General features: G+C 41.3%; 1 protein-coding gene across 2 annotated transcripts in view; it reads right to left on the reverse strand.

The window, feature by feature from the left end:
* The window catches only part of LOC134357680 (dual 3',5'-cyclic-AMP and -GMP phosphodiesterase 11A-like), a 251,408-nt gene that overhangs the window by 29,002 nt on the left and 198,919 nt on the right, over window positions 1-23,487 (reverse strand). For both annotated transcript variants that reach the window (XM_063069299.1, XM_063069298.1), the window contains 4 exons: window positions 21,378-21,478; window positions 16,770-16,847; window positions 11,535-11,598; window positions 8,040-8,114 (listed from right to left, as the gene is read on the reverse strand). In XM_063069299.1, coding sequence (XP_062925369.1) covers window positions 8,040-8,114; window positions 11,535-11,598; window positions 16,770-16,847; window positions 21,378-21,478 — 318 coding nt within the window. The remainder of the gene's footprint in view (window positions 1-8,039; window positions 8,115-11,534; window positions 11,599-16,769; window positions 16,848-21,377; window positions 21,479-23,487) is intronic.

Raw genomic sequence — 23,487 nt, forward strand, 5'->3', positions numbered from 1 at the left:
GTGCCGTTCAGCAGGGCACATTCGCCTACGCATCAATGTATTCTACTGGGTGTCAGCTGTGACATTACTGTAGGCAGACCCATCGCTACAGGCCACAATATTTAAAATCTAGGTTTATTTCCTCAAATAAAGCATTAGAAAATCCGGATATTGACAAATATTAAAATCCAGATATTTGCAAATACTTCACTTGCTGATTTTAGAATGAAATTCAAGGTTAAGGTTTAAGGCTGCTTAATATCATTTCCAGTGTAAAGGAGAATGAGATAATTGTTACTTTGGACCAGATGAAGCACAAAAAAAAAACCCACAATATGATAAAGAAGACAACAGTACAACAACACAATAAATCTAAATACATAAGGCTAGATTATATACACAGATTGATTGTATGTCCATAAAGTGATGCTTGGCACAGGAGTGTCTGTACAGAAGGTGACTCTGACAGGAAATTTATTTTATGCTTATATTTATTTAGGGATACAGCACATAATAGGCCCTTCTAGCTCACCGAACCATGCCATCCACCGACTTAACCCTAGCCTAATCATGGGGCAATTAACAACGACCAATTAACCTACTAACCAGTACGTCTTTGGACTGTGGCAGTTCCTGGAGAAAACACACGCGCACCTGGGAAGAATGTACAAACATTCTTCCAGAGGACGCCGGAAGTGACCTCTGAACTCCAACACCCAAGCTGCAGTATCATCGCACTAACCGCTACGCTGCTGAGGCGGGGTGAGTTAGTGGGTGGAGGCATTGATTACCCTTCCTGCTTTGTGTGAATTTGAAGACTTGCGCAAAGTTATGCCCTTCCGAAGATCTGCAGCAAGTTTAAAGGCAGGTCCGAACAAATAGCTCCAGCAATAATCAGCATGACAGCTGGTAAAGGTCACATTTGAACTCATTTTAATTGGCTGCCTTCGCCTTCTCCTCAGTGAGCTTGCAGCAAAAAGAAACTGCTAAGGATTTAACACTAACCTGAGACCAGTTCCTAAGTCATAAATTCTAGTAGCTGATCCAGAACTCACGAGTTACATGGAATAGATTAGTTGTGCTGAAGTGCCATCAATGGCCTTCTGAGAATGGACCTGATTTGCCATTTTATTACATTGCATTGGTAGTCCAGCATTACCATACCTGATTTAGGAGTCCTCACAGGGCAGGGAATGGACAAATGACTCCGCTCTGCAGAGATTTTTGATATTCAGGGAGCTTTATATCAAATTGCACAGAAGCTGCATTTTAAAACGTATGCCCAGTGGCCAAATTTTGTATCTATTCCAGTTTAAATCATGCCTCAATAAAAATACATAAACTCCATCAGGGGTGTCTTAATAAAAGTATATTCATTAAAATATGACTGTGCATGTTTTGGGTCACTTCTAGATATTTATTTACATGTATATTAACATTTCAATAATCTCTCATTTCTGATGAGAATAATTTCTGGCAATAATGGATTTCGAGCATCTGGAGAACCTCTTGTGTTTATAATAAGAACAGCTTTGTTTCTTCCATCTACTGACTGCAACAACACTTACTTTGCATAATACCGGCATTCTCTAAATGTATAAAAAATAGAAACTGCAGATTACTATTGCCTTTCAATTCAGCACCCACATTAGGAAGGAAAAAACTGCTGCGTTTCACAAGAATGACCCCCCACTTGTTTTTATACACCGCAATCATGCCCCCTGAATGTCCAATAATGTCTCATGTTGTTTTTAAAGTGCAATTATTCTTATTAATTAGGCAAACGTGGTAGAGCAATAAAGCAAACCTGAGGAATATTTGGTCTATGTTCTGCATCTACGTTCACCTTTTGATCTCCTAGAAACCACTGAGCAGTGGCATAGTGGTTACACAATGCTTTGCGGTAACAGTGACATGGGTTCAGTTCCCACAACTGCCTGTAAGGAGTTGGTACGTTCTCCCAATGACCCCGTAGGTTTCCTCCGGGTGCTCCAGTTCCTTCTCACAGTCCGAAAAAATATTAGGCATTGAAAATTTTCCCGCGATTAGGCTAGGATTAAATCGCTGCTTGGCATGGCCCAAAGGGATGATTCTGCATTGTATCTAAATAAATAAATAAAACCTTGTGTACGTGTGTTCAAGGATGTATACAGCATGGCAGAGCAGCATTTTGGAGGAAGGTATGGAATGAAGTTACCACCAGAAGTAGACATCAAATCTGAGGGCAGCGTGGTAGCGTAACGCTTTACACCAGCGATTGGAAGGCCATGGTTCAATTCCTACTGTTGTCCGTAAGGTGTTTGTATCTCCTCTCCATGACTGCTTGGGTTTGTTCCAGTTTTCACCCAGACATGTCGGTAGTAAGTTAGCACGTCATATTGGCACTGGAGGCATGCCAACACTGACAGGGCGCCCCCAGCACATCTCCGATGGTGTTGGTCATGGAGGTAAACAGTGCACTTCATCGTATTCTTCGATGTCCGCGTGACAAATAAAGATAATCATTAATCTTTGAAACATGGAAGGCTCTGAATCAAATTCAAATAGGGGATGGGCGTTCTGGTCAACAGGTGCATAAACGGTCTATTAGGAAATGTGTAAAATAAGACAACAGCAACATGGGCTCCCTGAACCAAGTTTAACAAGGTCATAAACACAAGAGGTTCTGCAGATGCTGGAAATCCAGAGCAACACACGTAGAATGCTGGAGGAACTCAGCAGGTCAGGCAGCATCTACAGAGAAGAGTAAGGAGTTGATGTTTTGGGCCGAGTCTCTTCATCAGGTCCTGGTGAAAAGTCTCAGCCCAAAATGTTGACTCTTTATTCCTTTCAATAGATACTGCCTGACCTGTTGAGTTCCTTCAGCATTGTGTGTGTGTTAAAAAGGTCACTCGTAAGATTCCTCCTCTCTGTTCATGAGCGTTTTCCCACTGAACTACCCAAAACTTGATTTATAATTGTCACTCCAAGCCAGTTTAAAAAAAAGAAAATAAACAGTAAGCAGTCTATTCTGGTTGAGGAATTAATATTGGCAGAATGATGGAAGAATTCCTTATTCTTCTTGGACAGGTCTTTGCCTGTTGTCCTGATATCCCTGATCAACCATATGGTCAATTATGTCCATTACCACATCCCCAGTAATGGAATCTGATACTACTGATCAGCCCATTGAATGAGGTTCACAATGAGTGAACATTCCCTTGCAGATTTAACACAGTGGGTCGGTGTTGAAAGAGCACCTGCAGCTAGTTCTGAGGCTTGATAGATAGATAGATAGATACAGAAAGATTAGCTTCATTTGTTACATGTGCATTGAAACATACAGTGAAATGTCTCATCTGCATTGTATCAAATCAACCCGGATTTGTGCTGGGCAGCCTGCAAGTGTCGTCACGCGTCCTGCTACCAACATAGCACGCCCACACTCACGAACTCAAAATGTGTCTTTGGACTGTGGAAGGCAGCTGGAGGAAACGTGTGTGATCACAGGAAGAACATACAAACTCCTCGCAGGCGGCTGTGAGAATTGAACCCCGATCGGTGATCGCTGGTGCTGTAAAGCCAGGCGCTGACCGCGACGCTACCATGCCTGGTCTGGTTCCTCGATGTCAGCAGCCTGTCTCGGTAAATACTGCAAAAACTAACAGAGGCGGCACATAGTGTAGAAACTAGCGCAACGCTATTACAGCACCAGAAACTCGCGTTTACTTCACAGTAGCATAGTGGTCAGTGTAAAGCTATTACAGCACCAGCAATCTGGGTTCATTTCATAGTAGTGTAGTGATTAATGTTTATGCTATTACAATGCTTTTAAACCCAGATTCATTTCACAACGGCGTAACGCTGTTACAGCACCAGAAACCCGGGTTCATTTCCTGCTGCTGTCTGTAAGGAGTTTGCACGTTTCTCCCGTAAGTGCATGGGTTTCCTCCGGGTGCTCCGATTTCCTCCCATGTTCCAAAGACGTAGGGGCAGTAGGCTAATGGGTCACATGAGTGTAATTGGGCGTGTGGGCTCGTTGGGCCAGAAGGGCCTGTTACCGAGTTGTATCTCTAAATAATTAAACACTGCCTGTGCTCTGTGCACTGAGATGTTCAGCCGATGACGTCATTACATGCATGTTTGATGTATGATGGATTACAGTGGATCATGTGTTGAATCACTCAGTCCGATCTCCTGATAGGGGAAACGTCACATAGAAATGCTCCATCAATCAAAGCACTCCAGGTGAACAGATTTGTCCTGTTAGTGCCTAAATAAGTGGTTTCTGACCAATCCGATTTCAAGGCTGTACATTTCCAGTTTAGATGTGCGGGAGAACAAAAAGAAGCTGACTTTGGGATTTACTACAGAGTGCGCAGGCTGAAAACATATACACAGTTGCCATGACACTTCCACTGAAATACCCTAGGTTAATAACTACTCCTCACTGAAATTCCTTCAGCCCAGTAATATTTTCCAGCTGTTCTCCTTGGAAATGTCAATGTCAGTAGTACTCATCAGCTGAGCAAAAATATTCAAGAATAGTGTAAAAATTGACAAAGAAAATCATGTGCCAATGTTAATTCAAGGCTCCCTCCCTGTTTGATTTTTGAACAAACACCAATGGTAATACTTAACCTTTTAGTAATTTGGCACAAAATGGAATTGTTGTGAGTTAATATACATAGCAGAAATATGACTGGTAAAATATAATGATCGACACCACATCTGATTGTGCTTTATACTATTACCTTCGTTCCTGAAAGTCTTCAGCATAGAACATAGATACAGAACTAAGATATCAGATAAATAATCCTCAAGTGTCATAGAGTCATAGAAAAGTACAGCACAGAAACAGGCCCTTCGGCCCATCTTGTATATGCCAAACCATTTCCACTGCCTACTCCCATCGACCTGCACATAACCTTCCATACCCCTACTATCCATGTACCTATCCAAACTTCTTTTAAATATGGAAATGGAGCTGGCATGCACCACTTGTGCTGGCAGCTTGTTCCACACTCTCATAACCCTCTGTGAAGAAGTTTCCCTTAAACTTCTCACCTTTCACACTTAACCAATGACCCCATGTTGTAGTCCCACTCAACCTCAGTCCAAAAAGCCAGCTTTCATTTATTCTATCTATACCTTGCATTATTTTGTATACCTCTATCAAATTTCCCTTCAATCTTCTACGTTCTAAGTAATAAAGTCCTAACCTATTCAATCTTTCCTTACAACTCAGGTCCTCCAGTTCTGGCAACATCTTTGAAAATTTTCTCTGTGTCATAAAGACTAGCGGAAAAGATTAGAAAGTTAAACGTTCCATTAACACTGTGAGTAAAGATTTTCATATGCTGGGATCTTGGCTGGTTTAAACACAATTGCTCCAAACATTTGATTAACTAACTAACAATAGCGGAAAAAAATCTCAACTCAACCAGGCAAACTGGAGCTGCCAATCAATCTTGGCTTTGACCGAGGTTTATGCTGGCATCAGGAATCAAATAAGGGATTGTTAGATTTATTTTTAACTAAGCTCAAATCCACATCTGTCAAGCTGAGAACGAGATTTCAAACCATTTAGTGGGATCCAACCATTACTCTCCTTCCCATTGACTGAAACAAAATACAAAGGAGTTTTGAGATTCTCAGCGGTGAGTCAGGTTTTCCACTTTGGAATAACTACAGCAGGGATGGCAGAAAATTGATAATGAGACACTCTGTAACCGGACACCTTGTCATACAGACTGGAATGACTTTAGCAATTCAGGTTGGCTTCAGCTATTGCACAGATTATTCAACACAGGTGAATGTACTATTAGAGTTACGTATTGTTTGCCTGATATCATCATAATTCAAAACAGGTATCAGGCAATATCAGCAACGAACCTTTCATTTGGAAAATCTATCTTCAATCAATAAAGCTACATGTACCAAGATTGCCACATTAAAGGCAAACTGAAGGACATGAGCTTTTGTAATCAATGAATTGGTGCTAAACCATTAGTCTAACAGATCTCTGTAAACCATAAAATATAGAAGCAGAATTAGGCCATTCGGTCCATCGAGTCTGTTCTGCTCCCATTTCATCACGACTGATCCACTTCCCTCAGCCCCTATCTCCTGCCTTCTCCCCATGTTCTGACTAATCAGAAACCTATCAGAAAAATTCAGAAACCTACCTCTGCTTTTAATATACCCAATGACTTGGCCCCCACAGCCACATGTGCCAATGAATTCCGCAGATTCACCACTCTCTGGCTAAAGAATTACCTCCTTATCTCTATTCTGAAAGGACATCCCTCTATTCTGAGGCTGTGTCCTCTGGTCCTAGACTCCTCTGAGTCCGATCGTTGTGTTCAACGACACTCCACGAATGTAGGTTGTGATCTATTGAGAGTGTTTTTATTTTGCTGTTGGGGCCACATCCTTCTTGACTGTGTAAATTCACTGCACACATTGCATCAATGACCGCACTTCAAGAAGTACTTCACTTGTTGTGAAGCATTTTTGGTTGCCCAGATGTTTTGAAAAATGTGTTCCTTCTTAATTAAGATCTGGCCAGCATAAAGCTTGGCGATCTTGAAATGGTTTAGTAGTTGAACAGTAGGATATTGAGTATTAAAAATTGTGACTAATGAGTTATCTAACTGGTCAAAATTAGTGTTTGGTTGACATTTAGAGTTATCATCTTTTCTTTCCTGATGGGAAAATCTTAAATTCACCGTTCAAAAGTTGAATGAAGTGTACACGAGATAATTATTAGAGAAATGTCTATACAATTAATTTTCTAGAATAAATAAATTGTGCAAATCTGGAGAAGTAACATTAACAAGTCATAGGGTATATTTAAGGCAGAGGTTGATTGCTTCTTGATTGGTCAGGTCATGAAGGGATATGAGAAGATTGGGGCTGAGGGGGAAAGATGATCAGCCATGATGAAATGGTGGAGCAGACTCAATGGGCCAAATGGCCTAATTCTGCTCCTAAATCTTATGGTCTTATGGTATTATAATAAAGGAGGTATATATATATCATACCTCCTTTATTATTATATATATAGAGAGAGGGAGCCTAAGGCTTTTGCACAGTAATGTAGTAATATTATGTATTGCACTGTACTGCGGCTGCAAAAAAAAATTTCATGACATATGTGAGTGATGATAAACCTGATTCTGATCTGGGTCTCTATTGTGGACTGAGAGTGGGAAGGGGGCAGGGAGAGGGGAATCATATTTGGGAAAAGGGGAAGGGAGAGGGGAGGGAGCAGGAAGAAGCAGAGAGACATTCCGTAATGATCAATAAACCAATTGATTGGAATCAAATGACCCTGCCTGGTGTCTCAGGGCTGGGTGTGTCTGCACCCACACCACCTCCCCGACATTACTTCTCTGCCAGCTGTCCCACGCACTCCACCCTCACCGTTCCCAGCATCCCTTGCTCCCACCAGATTTACAAATTGCTCTACTCTCCACGTTGACAAATACAGTACCGTGCAAAAGTCTTAGACACCCTAGCTCTATAAATATACCTAAGACTTTTGCACAGTACTGTAGTTTGTGAGATACCTGCACAAAAAGCTCTGGTTGCTAAGGTCCTGAGATGTTCCTTCTCCATTTTGAGCAGATGTGATCGAAAGGCTCCCTGCAGTCAGCGCGGATATATATTTTTTAATATTTAGTGATACAACACAGTGAAAGGCCCTTCTGGCCCAACGTGCCCAAGCTGCCCAATTACATCTCTGATACCAATTCACCTACTAACCCATACGTCTTTGAAATAAGGGAGCATCGGGAGGAAACCCACGCTATCACGGGGAGTATGTCCAAACACCTTACAGGCAGCGGAAGGAATAAAACCCAGGCCGTTGTCTCTCTGATAGTGTTACCGCGCCATCCCAGTGATATGTTTCTTCAAGTAAGTTTTGCGCAGATCCTTGAAGGACGTTCTCTCTCTGCCTGATAATTTCCCAAAGGCAGAGCTCAGAAAGGAGTGGCTTTTTTCGTACGTAAATACAGAATAAAAAACTGATAAAAGAGTTAATTTAAAATTCTAGTTTTTAAGTCAGTACTCACAGCTGGTGTCAGCTTCAGTTCAGTTCTCTCCCTGTCCCCTTGCTCGAAGAACTCACTCGTTACCAACTCTGCCACCTACAAAACAGAAATGTATGTGTTCTATAAACTTACCTACAGTGATTTCAGACTGACCGAACACATTTTAATTAGAGCAGTTAATTATCAATGTCATATATGACTTTACAGCTTCATGTAATATTACAAAGTTCAAAGTAAACTTATTATTAAAGTGTGTATTTCTCACCTTATAATACCTTGAGATTCATTTTCTTGCAGACATTCACAGGAAAATAAAGAGAGTTTATGAAAACTATGAATAACCAAGACTGACCACAATGGGCAACAAGGACAAACTGTGAAAGTAGTAACAAAAAATAAGACAAAAAAAATACTGAGAACATGAGTTATAGAGTCCTTGAAAGGCTTCCATAGGTTCTAGGGTAATAACTGTTCCTGAACCTGATAGTGTAGGGCCTAATTCCTCCGTAGCTCCTGTCCAATGGTAGTAGCAAAAAGAGAGCGTGGCCTGGATGCTTCCCTTTTCTGAATAAGGGAACTATCAGTAATAAATTGTCTTGTCTATCTATTATTTTCAGATTTTACTACTAGCCATTGTTGTTCCAAAGCTGTTACAGATCCCAAACATCAATTGTTTTCTGATCTTTACCTTTTCTTTGACGAGCTACAAATGTTTCCACCTTTGTATTAGATATTTATGCAGGTGTTTAGAGATAAACTAAAACTAAATGTGAGAAAGAGAACAAAGAGCACAGTTATTTTTAGGTAACTTAGAAAAGGAGGAGGTACAGGAGCCTAAAGGCACACACTCAACGATTCAGGAATAGCTTCTTCCATCAGATTTCTCAATGGACATTGAACCCATGAACAACACCTCACGAACACGAGAAAATCTGCAGATGCTGGAAGTCCAAAGCAACGCACACAAAATGCTGGAGAAGATCAGCAGGTCTGACAGTGTCTATGGATAAGCGTAAACAGTCAGCATTTCGGGCCAAGACCCTTCATCAGAACGAAGGGGCTCGGCCTTGGCCCTAAACAGAGAATGTTTACTCTTTTCCATAGATGCAGCCTGATCTGCTGAGTTTTTCTAGCATTTGTGTGTGTTACTACCCCACTAATGATTTTTTTGCACTATATATATAATTTAATGAATTTCACAACATATGGCAGTGATATTAAAACTGAAAAGAATAGAGGGTATATCTACTGCTTGGAAGTCTGGAAAGGTAATGTGCTTTATTGCGATTATGTATTTAAACATTTTATTCTTTATCAAACATTTAAAAAAGACAACCGCAAAACATGATGCAAATTGCGTTAAACCTCGTGTTAAAACTGTCGCTAAGCTACGTGAATGTAGCATCCACATGATTAAGTCTGAGGCATAGCCCACCATCCTTCATAGCAACAAGGCTAATTTGCCTATAATTAAGAAAAACATGAGAAAATCCGCACATTTATGGCACAGAAATTATTAGTAATGTAAATAGGACAAGGCAATGGCACATTTGTAAATAGGTTCACATACAGTTAGACAGATTGCTTCATAACTCACAAAACGGATCAATCATTTTTCTGCCATTCTGAATGAGATTAGGTGCAATAATTCAAAGAGCAATTACTTTCCTTTATCTAATTTAGGGTGCAGTAATTAACTTAGGGCATTTTCCATACTTGATCTCCACATCACAATATTGAATAGGTACTTATTGTTCATGCCAAGGGCACTGTGTGAATCTTGAAATATCACAAAATGTAACAGAGATGACTCTTGATAAAAACTGAGACTTATGGCTGGCATACGACAGCCAGGGCAAGAGAAAATGCCTCATTTAATTAATAACGATACAACTGTATCAGTAAACATAATTTTTTTGTAGATGAATGAACATCTTGCACTTTAATTACATAGCTTTTCAATGAACAATTTAATACCAAAATTATATTTTTCATTTGTTGCTTTTATATTTAGCTGGAAAGAGGAGATAAAACTTTAAAGTTCAGATATTTCTGGTTATTATCCTGGTGTTTGGAAACAGTTTAATAACATGACAGACATGTACTGTAAATTGAACGTGCTGCCACTCACTTCTTTCTTGGTTTTGTGGCTATCTGGAGAAGGAGAATTTCAGAATGTATACTTTGATAATAAATGAACCTTTAACCCTTTAACTTTCAGCAATAACCAAATATACTGCTCCTGCAGATTTGTCCTTTGAGGACAAAAAACACTTTATAGAAATTATATTTTATTGGATTTTTCTGAGGATCAGGCATTAGATTCATGAGCACCTGTTAACAGTACAAATACATTCAGTGGCCACTTTATTAGGTACATCTCATTGTTGTGCATGTCTAATCAGCCAATCATGTGGCAGAACTCAATGCATAAAAGCATGCAGACATGGTCAAGAGGTTCAGTTGTTGTTCAGTCCAATCATTAAAATGAGGGACAATATGTGAAATAAATGATTTTGATCGTAGAATAATTGTTGGTGCCAGATAGGGTGGTTTGAGTATCTCAGAAATGTCTGATCTCCTGGGATTTTTATTAACAACAATCTCTTGAGTTTACAGACAGTGGTGCAAGAAACAAAAAAAAATCTAGTAAGAAGCAGTTCTGTGGGTGAAAAATGCCTTGCTATTCATAGAGATCAGAGAATGCCCAGACTGATTCAAGCAGACAGAAAAGTGACAGTAACTCAAATAACCACACATTACAACAGTTATGTTCAGAACAGCATCTCTGAATGCACATCATGTCAAACCTTGAAATGGATGGGCTACAGCAGCAGAAGACCAGAAATATCTGCACATTGAGTAGCTACTTTATTAGATACAGGAGCCAACTTTTAAAGTGGCCGGAGTATAAACACCACTTTTAAAGGGAGGATTGTTCTGAGGGGAGAACTTTATCTGTGACATTAGAAAAAAAAATCCATGCAAGGTTTGCTTTGGAAGCAAAATGAAAGCTGTTACTGGTTTGGTACTGGAACGAAAGATGTAGAATCATGTCCAAGCTAAACATGACTTTCCACCCCTAATCAGATACACTTATTTTTGCAGTATAAATTTTACTTTTAACAGATTATAGACTCTGTAGCTGTCTTGTTATGAAGGGTAAAAAAAATAAAATTTTGTATATAGATTTGAGAAATATGTGAATTACTAAATACACACACACACACACACACACACACACACACACACACACGTACAAATATATATATATATATATATAAAATCACACAGCATCTATGGAAATTAATAAACAGTCAATGTTTCAGCCTGAAGCATTTGTGTGTGTTTCTTTGGATCTCCAGCAAGTGCAGACTTTCCTGTGTGTGCATATATACGTGTGTGTGTGTGTGGGTGGGGGGGGGGGTGGTTTGTGAGACTTGAAACATAACAACATTGCAATTTTAAAACATTTATTATTCTTTATCACGATGGGAAAGGGCTTCCTGTACTCACCTGCTTAGAGATCTCCCAAGGCTTGGTAACTGCTCCTAAATCACAGGCTGTCATCAGCATAGACCTGATGCCAAAAATAAAATGGTAATGATAAATGAAATTGAATTCATCTATCAGAACTGCTAGGACAATTTGAGCCTGATCACCACATCAGGACATCAAATATAATCTGCTTGTTTCTTTCTGATGGACAATGAATTTTTCCTTCTTTACTGATACAGTATTGCAATTATCTGGAGGCAAAATACTGTGAACAGGAGAGGTCTGAAGTAAAAGCATTAAAGTGCTAGATATACTCATCACATGAGCTGGTACCTGTAGAGGGAGGAAGAGATTGATGCTTCAGGTCAATAAGTTTAATCAATTCTGAAGTCAAGTCAGCAACTTAAGATGTTAACATAGACATCACTTGATCTGCAGAATACTTCCAGCTTTTCAATTTTTAAATTATATTTTGGTTATTAATATAATTTTATTGACTCCATATTGAAATGTACTTTGAAATAGATTGTTATAATCCATTCAGTAATTACAACATACAGCAGATATGTACAAGCAAAAATTAAAATTGAAATAGGCTATTTAGAGGTATTAACGTGTGATATTATGAAATAAATCATCTTGAGCTGGCGTGAAGAGATGGATGTGAATCTTCCTTTCTCTTTCCTATATCCCTATCTCCAGTTTGGTTGCTGCATCAGAGACCTGCACCCATTACACACCCCCAGATCACCATTTATCACAAGTACACCTTCTCCCACATTGCTTCTTGAAAGAACTTGAGCAACACACACAAAATGCTGGAGGAATTCAGCATCTAAGGAAGGAAATGAATACAGTAGTCAGAGTTTTTCCTCACCTGGACTCACCTGTTACCTGCCAGCTTGTGCTTCTCCCCCTCCCCCCACCTGGGTTCTGCCATCTTCCATTGCCATCCTGATGAAGGATCTCAGATTGAAACTTCAACTTCTCATGTCCTTTCATAGATGCTTTCTAACCTGCTGAGGTCCTCCAGCATTTTTGTGTGTGTTGCTCAAGATTTCCAGCATCTGCAGAATCCCTGGCATCTCCAATGAGGACTTCATTCCTTCAGCAGTTTTTCCATCTTAATCGTTAGAGCTGGAACAAAAGTTGCAGAATCAAGTCCAAACAAAGCATGACTTTACACCCCGAATCAAATATACATTTCTTTTACAATCAAATGTAAAAAGTAACATTGAATTCTGGAAGAGAAGTATATTTGATTAGGAAGTATAAAGACATATTTATAAATACACCCTAATCAAATATACTTCTAGTGAGATTTTCCACAACAATGCCTCCAAAGTGCCTTTCTTTCTTTCTTTTCCTTGGCTTCTCCACCACCAGAGTTGAAACAATTCTCAATTCCTTTTTCTGGTGTCCTAAATATCCGCTCTTGCCCTCCCCTCCTCTCAGACAGGGTCCCTCTTGTTCTCTCATTCCACCCCAGCCGATCACAAAGATTGGATTACCCTCCATAATTTGCATTGCCTTCAACGAGATTCCACCACCAGCTCCATCTCCCCATCTCCTCCTCTCTCTCTTCTCGAATTCTATGTGGACCATTCCCTGTGGAACTCCCACTTCTCGAATGCTTTGCTCCCCTCACAGAACTTCCTCATGGGACTGCATAAGGTGCCCTCTTAACTTTCCATCCTTTCCCACCATCAACACACCCCAACAACTCTTCCAGGCCAAGCAGCAATCACTAGACCTTCTTCAATATTGTGTAATATATTCACTTCTGCAATATGCATGATATCACAGGCTGATATGAAGGTAATTGTAAGGTGATTGGAGGAAACTATAGGAGCATATCAGAGTAAATTTTTTCATACAGAAAGGTGAGAGCGTGGAACAGCCTTTGGTAAAGGTAGATATATTAGAGGTACTTAAGAAATTTTTAATAGAAAACTGGATGATAGAAAATTGAGGGCTATGCAGGAGGGAAGGGTTAGATTGATCCTAGAGTAGTTTAAAAGGTCAGCATAACATTGTAGCCCAATGTCAAGTCCAAACAAAGCACGACTTTACCTCCCAAATCAAGTATTTTTTTTACTCAGAGAGTGGTGGATGCTTGGGATCGGCTGACTGGTATGGTGGTTGAGGCAAATACACGAGAGACGTTTGGATAGGCACACAGATGTGAGGAAGATGGAGGGATATGGACATTGTATGAGTAGGAGGGATTAGCGTTTGGGTGCTTTTGATTTGCTTTTTAGCTGATTTGGCATAACATTGTTCCTGTGCTGTACTGGTCTACGTCTATGTATTTCCTCTGGAATCAAACGTGCTGTACTGTTCTATGTCTATGTCTATGCATTTCCTCTGGAATCAAACGTGCCGTACTGTTCTATGTTTTCTATTGGAGAAACCAAATGTAGATTGAGTGACCGCTAATTACTTCTGTCCACAAGGGTGATTCTGAGCTTCCTGTCAGCTGACATTTTAATTTCCTATCCTCTTTCCAATCTTCCCCTGACATCCTCTGTCATAATCTGGCATTCAACATTGCTTCAAGATTGAGAAGCAGCACCTCATTTTCTGCCTAGGGATATTGCATTATTCACAACATAATATCGAATTTGTTGACTATAGGTAAGCAGCCAATCCTGGCAGAATGACAGTTCAGCCAAAGGGCCTGTTTCAGAGTGTAGAGCTCTGTGACACTACAGCTCTTCAAACTCAAAGTAACTGGGTCACATTTAGTATTTCACATTCAGTGACAATACTGAGAATTACCAGATTGAATCTAACATTTATATTCTGGACACATTCCAACTTAATTACAAACCGTGCATGTTGAAGCAAGAGTTACTGGTCCTCTCTCGCCAGGCATGTCCCAGCAATGGAACAGCAGCTTACACAAATAATCTAGTTTTTATCCTTAACCAAAAGATCTTTTTTGCTCCCTCCCCCTTCCCTCTTCTTCCAATCCCCAACTCTGGCTCCCTTCTTAACCCTTCTCTTCTCCTGACCTGCCTATCACCTTCGCCTGGTGCCCCCCTCTTCCTTTTCTGCCATGGTCCACTGTCCTCTCCTGTCAGATTCCTTCTTTGCCAGCCCTTTAACTTTCCCACCTGTCACCTCCTACTTTCTCACTTCATCCCCCCTCCCCACCCAACCACCAATGCTCACCTCTCCTGGCTTCACCTATCACCTTCTAACTTGTGCACCTTCCCCTCCCCCAGCTTCTTATTCTGGCTTCTTCCACTTTCCTTTCCATTCCTGAAAGGTCGAATGTGTATTCATTTCCATATTTGCTGCCTGACCTCCTCCCGAGTTCCTGCAGGATTTTGAGTGTGTTATTTTGAGTTTTCAGCATCTACAGACTCCCTTGTGTTCATCTTTTGTTGATATGTCAAATCACATATAATACCAAAAACTATTGTGCTTGAGTGTCCAGGGAGAACGAGACTGGACTCTTCTACGATCATTTCATTTCCCGCTTCCTTCCACTAATCAAATAGCCAATCAAAATTCACTCCCCAGTATCACACAATGATATCAGATACTTGTGAAAATCAAAATAAAACAGCAATGCTCTAGAAACAATATCCCAGCGTCAGTCCGCTTTTAATGTTATGGGAACCATTAGAAACCCCCAAAAGGACCACAACCTTGTTGTGGTTTGGAGGCCTGTGTGCCTCAGTGACCCAGAGAGCTGTGTTGGCTGGAGTCAGGGCTTTATGCTACAGCTGTTCATAGGGTCACCCATGCCAAACAGGTCAAAGGGTAGAGGCCAGACTTAGTGGGGTCCACGGGTTCTCCAGATCCAGGGCTAACAACCTTGACAGGTAGAACAAAATTATTACGGAAACAGCAATGAAGAATCTTTCTACATCTGAGTGCAGCTGTATTCCTGAGTCTCCACCCAGGACTTGAGTAACTGACAGAAGTTGAAACGGAGAGGAGGCTACTAACACACCTATCCTGGTGAGTGGGCCACTGAACTTGCACATATCGTTTGCCATTCAACACTTTCTACAGATGAAAACATGTTATTTAAAAGTTGCATTTATACTCAGCAGCCATTTTTTTAGGTACTCCTGTACAGCTGCTCATTAACGCAGATGTCTAATCAACCAATCATGTGGCAGCAACTCAGTGCAGAAATGCATGCAGACATGGGTCGAGAGGTTCAGTTGTTGTTCAGACCAAACATCAGGATGGGGAAGAAATGTGATCTCAGTGACTTTGACCATGGAATGATAGTTGGTACCACATGGGGTGGTTTGAGTATCTCAGAAACTGCTGATCTCCTGGGATTTTCACACACAACGGTCTCTAACATTTACAGAGAATGGTGTGAAAAGAAATCAGTTCCGTGGGTGAAAATGCCTTGTTAATGAGAGAGGTCAGAGGAGAATGGCCAGAGTGGTTCAAGCTGTCAGAAAGGTGACAGTAACTCAAATAATCACACATTACAACAGTCATGTGCAGAAAAGCATCTCTGAACATACAACCCGTCAAATCTTGAACTGAATGGGCTGTTAAACCTGATTCTGATAAACATTGTCTCTGTTTCTATTCCCACGGGTCCAACTAAATTCAAATGCATCTTCGATGATTTTTCACCGATCCTCACTTCCAATTGCCCTTGAGATGATTCAGATTCAGATGTATTTATCACATGTACATCACAACATACAGTGAAATGTCTTGTTTGCGTTAACAACCAAGGCACTTAAGGATGTGCAGAGGGCAAGTGTCACCACACGTTCCGGTGCCAGTCTAGCGTGCCCACAATGGTCGGCAGGTGGTGGTGCCGAGAATAGCACGAGAAACAGAAAAAGATTCAGTGAGCAGCAGTTCTGTGGGGAAAAAATGCCTTGTTATTGAGAGAGGCCGGGAGAGAATGGTCAGACTGGTTCAAGCTGACAGGAAGGTGACAGTAACTCAAATAACGACGCGTTACAACAGTGGTGTGCAGAACAGCATCTCTGAATGCACCACACGTCAAACCGGGAAGTGAATGGGCTACAGCAGCAGAAGACCAGACCGGGTTCCACTCCTGTACCTAATAAAGTGGCCACTGAGTGTATATTGTGCCTGACTATAGTAAAACAAACAAGAATCTGCCGTCTCCCTTCAGAGAGTTGCCTAGTTCATTGATAATTAGTTTCATTAAGTGTAATTAGTTATCAACGTTATTATTGCGATCATGCATTCTTCACAGAGAAAAAACAAACCAGCTTCAGAATACTCTGTTACCTCAGCATTTGCCTGTGCTTCTCAAGGCACCAGTTATGTTCCCCGGACGTGACATACTCGAAGAACTTAGAGCGCAGCCTGCATTCAAATGAAAAGGAAATAGTACTTGGTTGTATCTGTGCTTAAGTAGCAAAGTGGCATAGCAATTTCAGACACGATTAATATAATCCACTCAGGGAAATGAGTGCATTCCAACAAACCAACAACTAAGTATGCCATATAACTGCTGGCATCTAAATAGCTTCAGTCAGCAATAAATGTTGATAAATGAGCAATCTGCTAATTATATGATTAAATGAAACAGTTTTTAAAATGCTTACTTTAACATACTAAAAATACAAATGGCCAGTACATGCATCAATTTGAACCAGTCCATTACAATCAGTACCTCTGATAAAATTCATGCATGGTCCAGCAATAAACTTGGTTAAATAACTTGTTAATCTTCACAATATCTTTAACTCGGTGTACGGTTACTTTTCAAATGTGTGAACTGAAGCACTAAAAGGAAACCCTGCTGTATAGATCACCCATGTACACTTGCATTTCTCCAGGGGTCTGTGTACAAATTCTATGATAGCTACAACCTTAAAGTAATCAAACAATGTTTCAGAGACTACATCACTGCTTTTCTACCATGTAGATTAACGGAAAGGAGAATACAAAAACTGAACGGAACAAGAAATTTGCACTGGAGGAATCTTATCCCATCTGAATCTGCTTTAGAACAAATTTAATCTTTTTGCTTGGGCAAATGTGAGGCATCATCATGTCCTCTCTGCCTTGGCAGAGGGACTCTGGAACACATCCTCAGCAGCTGCGCAAAATCCCTAGGGGAAGGCCACTACCACGGACACCATGACCAGGTGCTGAAGGCAGTGGCAGAAAATACCTCCTTGGCTATCAACAACAGTAAGCACCTCTGCCAATCCAGAAAGCCCTTAGCCTTTGTCAAAGTTGGAGACGAACCACAGCCTCAGCCCAGGACACCAGCAGGCTTGCTCGCCACGGCATCCAACTGTCAACTGAAAGTTGCTCTTAGTGAGCAATTGAAGCTCCCTGACTTCATCGCATCATCATCCCTGAGCCCTGACATGGTCATTGTGTCAGAAACCTCGAAGCAGGTGGCCATGGTAGAACTGACTGTACCTTGGGAAGCCCAGATTGAGGAGGCGAAATACCAGGTGCTGGTAGAGCAGTCCCAGAGACAGGGGTGGACAGCATGATGCGAGCCTATAGAGGTGAGTTGTGGAGGTTTTTGCTGGGTGTTCACTCTGCAGAACCTACTCTCTCCTTGGCATTACAGGGGCTGCAAAGAAAGGAGCTATCAGGACTGTCATAGAGGCTGTTGAGCGAGCCTCCTGGATGGCTATGGGTCAAGAGGTGAGACCTGTGGACCGTTGCTGCCAGGACAAAAGCTGGGTCCTGATCAACCCTTGCTGAGTCACTTGGGTGAGGGTGTCCGATGTTGAAAAACCAAAAACACTCAATGACCCCAAGTCACATCATTGATGATGTGTCCCAGCGCATCCTAGGATCATCAGAGTTCAAAGTAAATTGACTATCCAAGTACATATACATCAGTATAAATAACCCTGAAATTTGTTTTCTTGCAGGCATACTCAGTAAATACAATAACCAGAATAGAATCGGTGGAAGACCACACCCAACATGGCAGACAATCAGTGTACAAAAGACAACTAACTGTGCAAATACTAAATAACAATCAATCAATAAATAAATAAGCAATAAATATTGAAAACATGAGATGAATAATCTTTTATAATGAGCCAATAGATTGTGGCAACAGTGCAGTGAAGTTGAGTGAAGTTATCCCCTTTGGTTCAAGAGCCTGATAGTTGAGGGCTAATAATTGTTCCTGAAGCTGGTGGTGTGAGTCCTGAGGCTCCCGTACCATCTTCCTGATGGTAGCAGTGAGAAGGGAACATGACCTGAGCAGAGAGGGTCCTTGATGTTGCTTACCTGCAAAAACGCTCCATGTAGGAGTGCTCAAAGGTGGGGAGGGCTTTACCTATGATGGACTGGGCCATACCCACAACTCTTTAGTGGATTTTCCATTGAAGGGCATTGGTGTTTCCATACCAGGCTGTGATGCAGCCAGTTAATATATTCTCCACCACACACCTATAGAAGTTGGTCAAAGTTTTCGATGTTTTGCCAAACTTTCTAAGGAAGCAGACGCGCAGCATGCTGTCTTCATAATTGCACTTACATGCTGTGCCCAGGACAAGTACATAGATAGAGAAAATCAATAACTGTTGTTCTGCAAGGAAGCAGCAGACGCAATTAATAATTAAATAAACTGAAAGAGCAGATATAGTGGTATGGGGGAGAAATGAAAGTAAATGAGAGCTGGATAATAATATCTGAGGGAGATTGGACAATAATATAGAGGTATCGATGGAAGTGTACCAGTTCACAGAAATGGAGGGAGTTTGGGTGGAAAAATTTGATAAGATAATTTATTACACCCTCTCAGAAATCCCATTATGATAGTAATCCCCCTGTTTGCTGGAGAAATTGTGGAAATCAAAATGTAAACCATTATTATAATTTCTGGGAATGCCCCGTTATCAAAGACTATTGGAGTGGGACACACAATGCCCTACAAGACATCTTTAAATGTGAAATACTCTTAGAGAGTAAGACCGTATATTTTGGGTATATACCTCAAGAATGGTTGAAAAGAGATAACTATTTAATGAATGTACTGCTGGTGGCTGGTAAAAAGACCTTCACCAGGAGATGGTTATCACAGGAGAGCCCAACTTTAAATGCATGGATGGAAATTACAATGGACATTGGACATTAAAATGGAGAAGATAACAGCATCTGTTAATCCAGCAGGCCAGGCAGCATCTATAGGAAGAGGTAGCCTCCAACCTGATGGCATGAACATTGACTTCTCTAACTTCCGTTAATGCTCCACCTCCCCCTCGTATATTTATTTATATACACACATTCTTTTTCTCTGTCTCCTTTTTCTCCCTCTGTCCCTCTGACTATACCCCTTGCCCATCCTCTGGGTTTCCCCCTCCCCACCTTTTCTTTCTCCCTAGGCCTCCTGTCCCATGATCCTCTCATATCCCTTTTGCCAATCACCTGTCCAGCCCTTGGCTCCATCCCTCCCCCTCCTGTCTTCTCCTATCATTTTGGATCACCCCCTCCCCCTCCTACTTTCAAATCTCTTACTAGCTCTTCTTTCAGTTAGTACTGACGAAGGGTCTCGGCCCGAAACGTCGACTGTACCTCTTCCTAGAGATGCTGCCTGACCTGCTGCGTTCACCAGCAACTTTGATGTGTGTTGCTTGAAATTCTAGCATCTGCAGATTTCCTCGTGTTAGCATCTGTTAATCATAAGTTGGAACAATTTTATTTATACCGGAAAAAATGGTTTAACTACATTACACCTTATAGGCCTGATTGTATTCTCACAAGTCAATGAATATGGTGTAAAAAAAAAATCACTCCCTACTCTGTACATAGTTTTCTTCTTTCGATTGTTCTTTCTTCCCTCTCCTTTCTATAAGTGTATACCTCAGATAAATATTATGCGGAGATTTGTGACAAATATGATTATATGATATATATGTACAGTATCTGAAATACATCTTATGGAAATGTTTGTTTGATGATGAAATTCAATAAAAAAATAAATTACAAAAAAAAAGAAAGCAAATGAGAGAAATGATTTTCATTGACAAGTTCCATGGGATCTTTTGTATCCAACCAAACGGTGCAAATGAGTGTCTTGGTCATTTTTCAAGCCCTTGTGGGACATTGGTCATGTGGAATGCTGCAACACAGCCAAAATGCTGGAGGAGCTCAGCAGGTCAGGCAGCATCTATGCGAAAGAGTAAACAGATGACGGTTCGGGATGAGACCCTTCATCACCAAAACATTGACTTTCCATAGACGCTACCTGGACTGCTGAGTTCCTCTAGCACTGTGTGTGTGTTACTTTGGATTTCCAGGGCCAGCAGATTTTCTTGTGTTTGTAGGATACTGCGGGTCCGGTTCACTGGTTTATTGGGAAGAGCAACGGCAGGGGAGCTCCAAGGCCTAGGTTATTGCGTGGGCCAGCCTTCCGAGTCGTGGTGTCCTCAGTTGGAGCTGCCCAGGGGAGGAGACGCTGGAGGCGGTGTGGGAGAGAGCTGGAGCCTGTGCTAGGTTGGGGGGGGGGGGGTGGTCGGCCTTTCCCGTCGGCAGGGTTCCGTTCCTGCGAACAATTCACAACTCAGAAATGAGGCTGTGAACTGAGTTCACAGGCAGCAGGAGCTGTGTGCAGCACCAGAACAGGTAACAAATCCACACTGCCAGACTCCCAGAACACTTGTTTGTATGTACAGGTTCTACTTAAGTGGAGTGTTTGTAAGTTGGAAAGAACCTGTACTGTACTGTACTGAAGTGTCAAGGTAAATTGTGGGTTAAAATCCTGGAACAAGTCTTGAACGTCCCGACAGGGATATGTGTGCTAAGAACTGAGCCAGCTTGACAAATGCAACTCATGTGAACATTTATAATTGAAACAATAACAACTTAAATGCCAAATCTACATTGCGATTTCGTTGTGATGGAAATACTTACTCAAAATAAAGCATGAGGTCAGTGGACAGGATAGCCTGCTTCAGCAACTGCATCAAATCACTGTAATCTTTGGAGGAAAGGTTGGCAAAAATGTTGTGTCCCTAAAATTGAGACAAAAATCAGGTAACTTAGTCCAAATGTCTGCAAAACAAATCATCACTTCCTGGAGTTTTAAAATTTGATTTATAACTGGGGTATGGGAAGGGAGAGCAATTATCACCAAGGGGGAATAAGAAGTTTGGTAAGAAATTCCAGCATACAAGTAAAAAAAAAGAGTAAATTTAATTACCCTGATAAAAATCATTTTCCTATGCTACGTTAATTTTATTTGTATTTGTCTGATAAAATTCTTATAATGTTTCAGTGAGAAAGAGAAGAACAATATTCCAAGTCGTAAATTCATACAGGGCCTTTCTACACATCTTCTCCATGCCGAGCAGTAATACCATCGGATTGTAAAAGATCCATGTCCCACTATATCCTTCCTATCCAAGTACCTAGCCGAATGCCTTTTATACTGTTTCCTCTTACAGCATGTACCAGATAACCACCACCCGATGTGATAAACTTACCTCGCATATCTCCTTTAAAGTTCTCTCCTTAAACCCATGTCCTCTAGTTCTAGGTTCTCTTACCCTGAGAAAAGGACTTGATCGGCCCTATCTAAGCCCCTCATTTTGTAAACCTATAAGGTCACTCCTTGGTCCTGATGAAGGATCTTGGCCCAAAACATCAACCGTTTACTCATCTCCATAGACCTGACCTGTTCAGTTCCCCCAGCATTTTGTGTATGTTACTCTGGATTTCCAGTATCTGCAGAATCTCTTCTATTAAGTGACTCAGTCCAAAATGTTGATTGTTTATTCCTCTGCACTGAAGCTGCCTGGCCTCTTGAGCTCCCCCAGAATTTTGCATGTGTTACTCTGGATTTCCAGCATCTGAAGACTCTCTTGAGATCACCCTTTGACCTCCTACATTCCAGTGAGAATAAACCCAGCCAATCCAATCTCTCTACATCACTACACACACAGGAGATTCTGCAGATGCTGTAAATTCAAGGCAACACACACAGAATGCTGAAGGAACTCAGCAGGTCGAGCACCATCTATGGAAAAGAGTAAATAGTTGACGTTTCGGGCCGAGACCCTTTTTCAGATCAAAGCAGCAATCCGTAACTGTATCTTGTGTTCCTCCTCAATCCCAAAGAAGGACCCAGGCCTGAAATGTCAACTCTGGATGCTCATCTGAATGGTAGTCTAGTATGGAGAATAAAGAAGTTCCACCACTACCTCTACGGACAAAAGTTTATGCTAGTGGCCGATCACCAGTCCCCTTCTGTCCATTTTCAAACCCAGGAGGGGAATTCCAATGATGTCTGTCGCCCAGTTACAACGTTAGGCAATGTTCCTAGGAGTGTACTCTTATGACATAGCATTCAAGGTTACCAAACAACACATCAATGCTGATGGCTTGTCATGTCTTCCACTGTTGGCAACTGAAGAAGAAATGCCTTTATACTGTGACCCAGCAGAAGAGTTCTACACCACATTGCTGGACCAATTGCCAGTAACAAATTCCGAAATACAAGGGGAAACAAGGAATGACCCGACATTGTCAAATGTCTATGAAATCACCATGCAAGGATGGCCAGCTCACGGCAACCCTATATAAAAGTTGCTGGTGAACGCAGCAGGCCAGGCAGCATCTCTAGGAAGAGGTACAGTCGACATTTCAGGCCGAGACCCTTCATCAGGACTAACTGAAAGAAGAGCTAGTAAGAGATTTGAAAGTGGGAGGGGGAGGGGGAGATCCAAAATGATAGGAGAAGACAGGAGGGGGAGGGATGGAGCCAAGAGCTGGACAGTTGATTGGCAAAAGGGATATGAGAGGATCATGGGACAGGAGGCCTAGGGAGAAAGAAAAGGGGGGGGGGAAAGCCCAGAGGATGAGCAAGGAGTATAGTGAGAGGGACAGAGGGAGAAAAGGGAGAGAGAGAGAAAGAATATATATATATAATAATAAATAAATAAATAACGGATGGGGTACGAGGGGGTGGTGGGGCATTAACGGAAGTTAGAGAAGTCAATGTTCATGCCATCAGGTTGGAGGC

The sequence above is a fragment of the Mobula hypostoma genome, chromosome 17, assembly GCF_963921235.1.
Source record: "Mobula hypostoma chromosome 17, sMobHyp1.1, whole genome shotgun sequence".
NCBI classification, from domain to species: Eukaryota; Metazoa; Chordata; class Chondrichthyes; order Myliobatiformes; family Myliobatidae; genus Mobula; species Mobula hypostoma.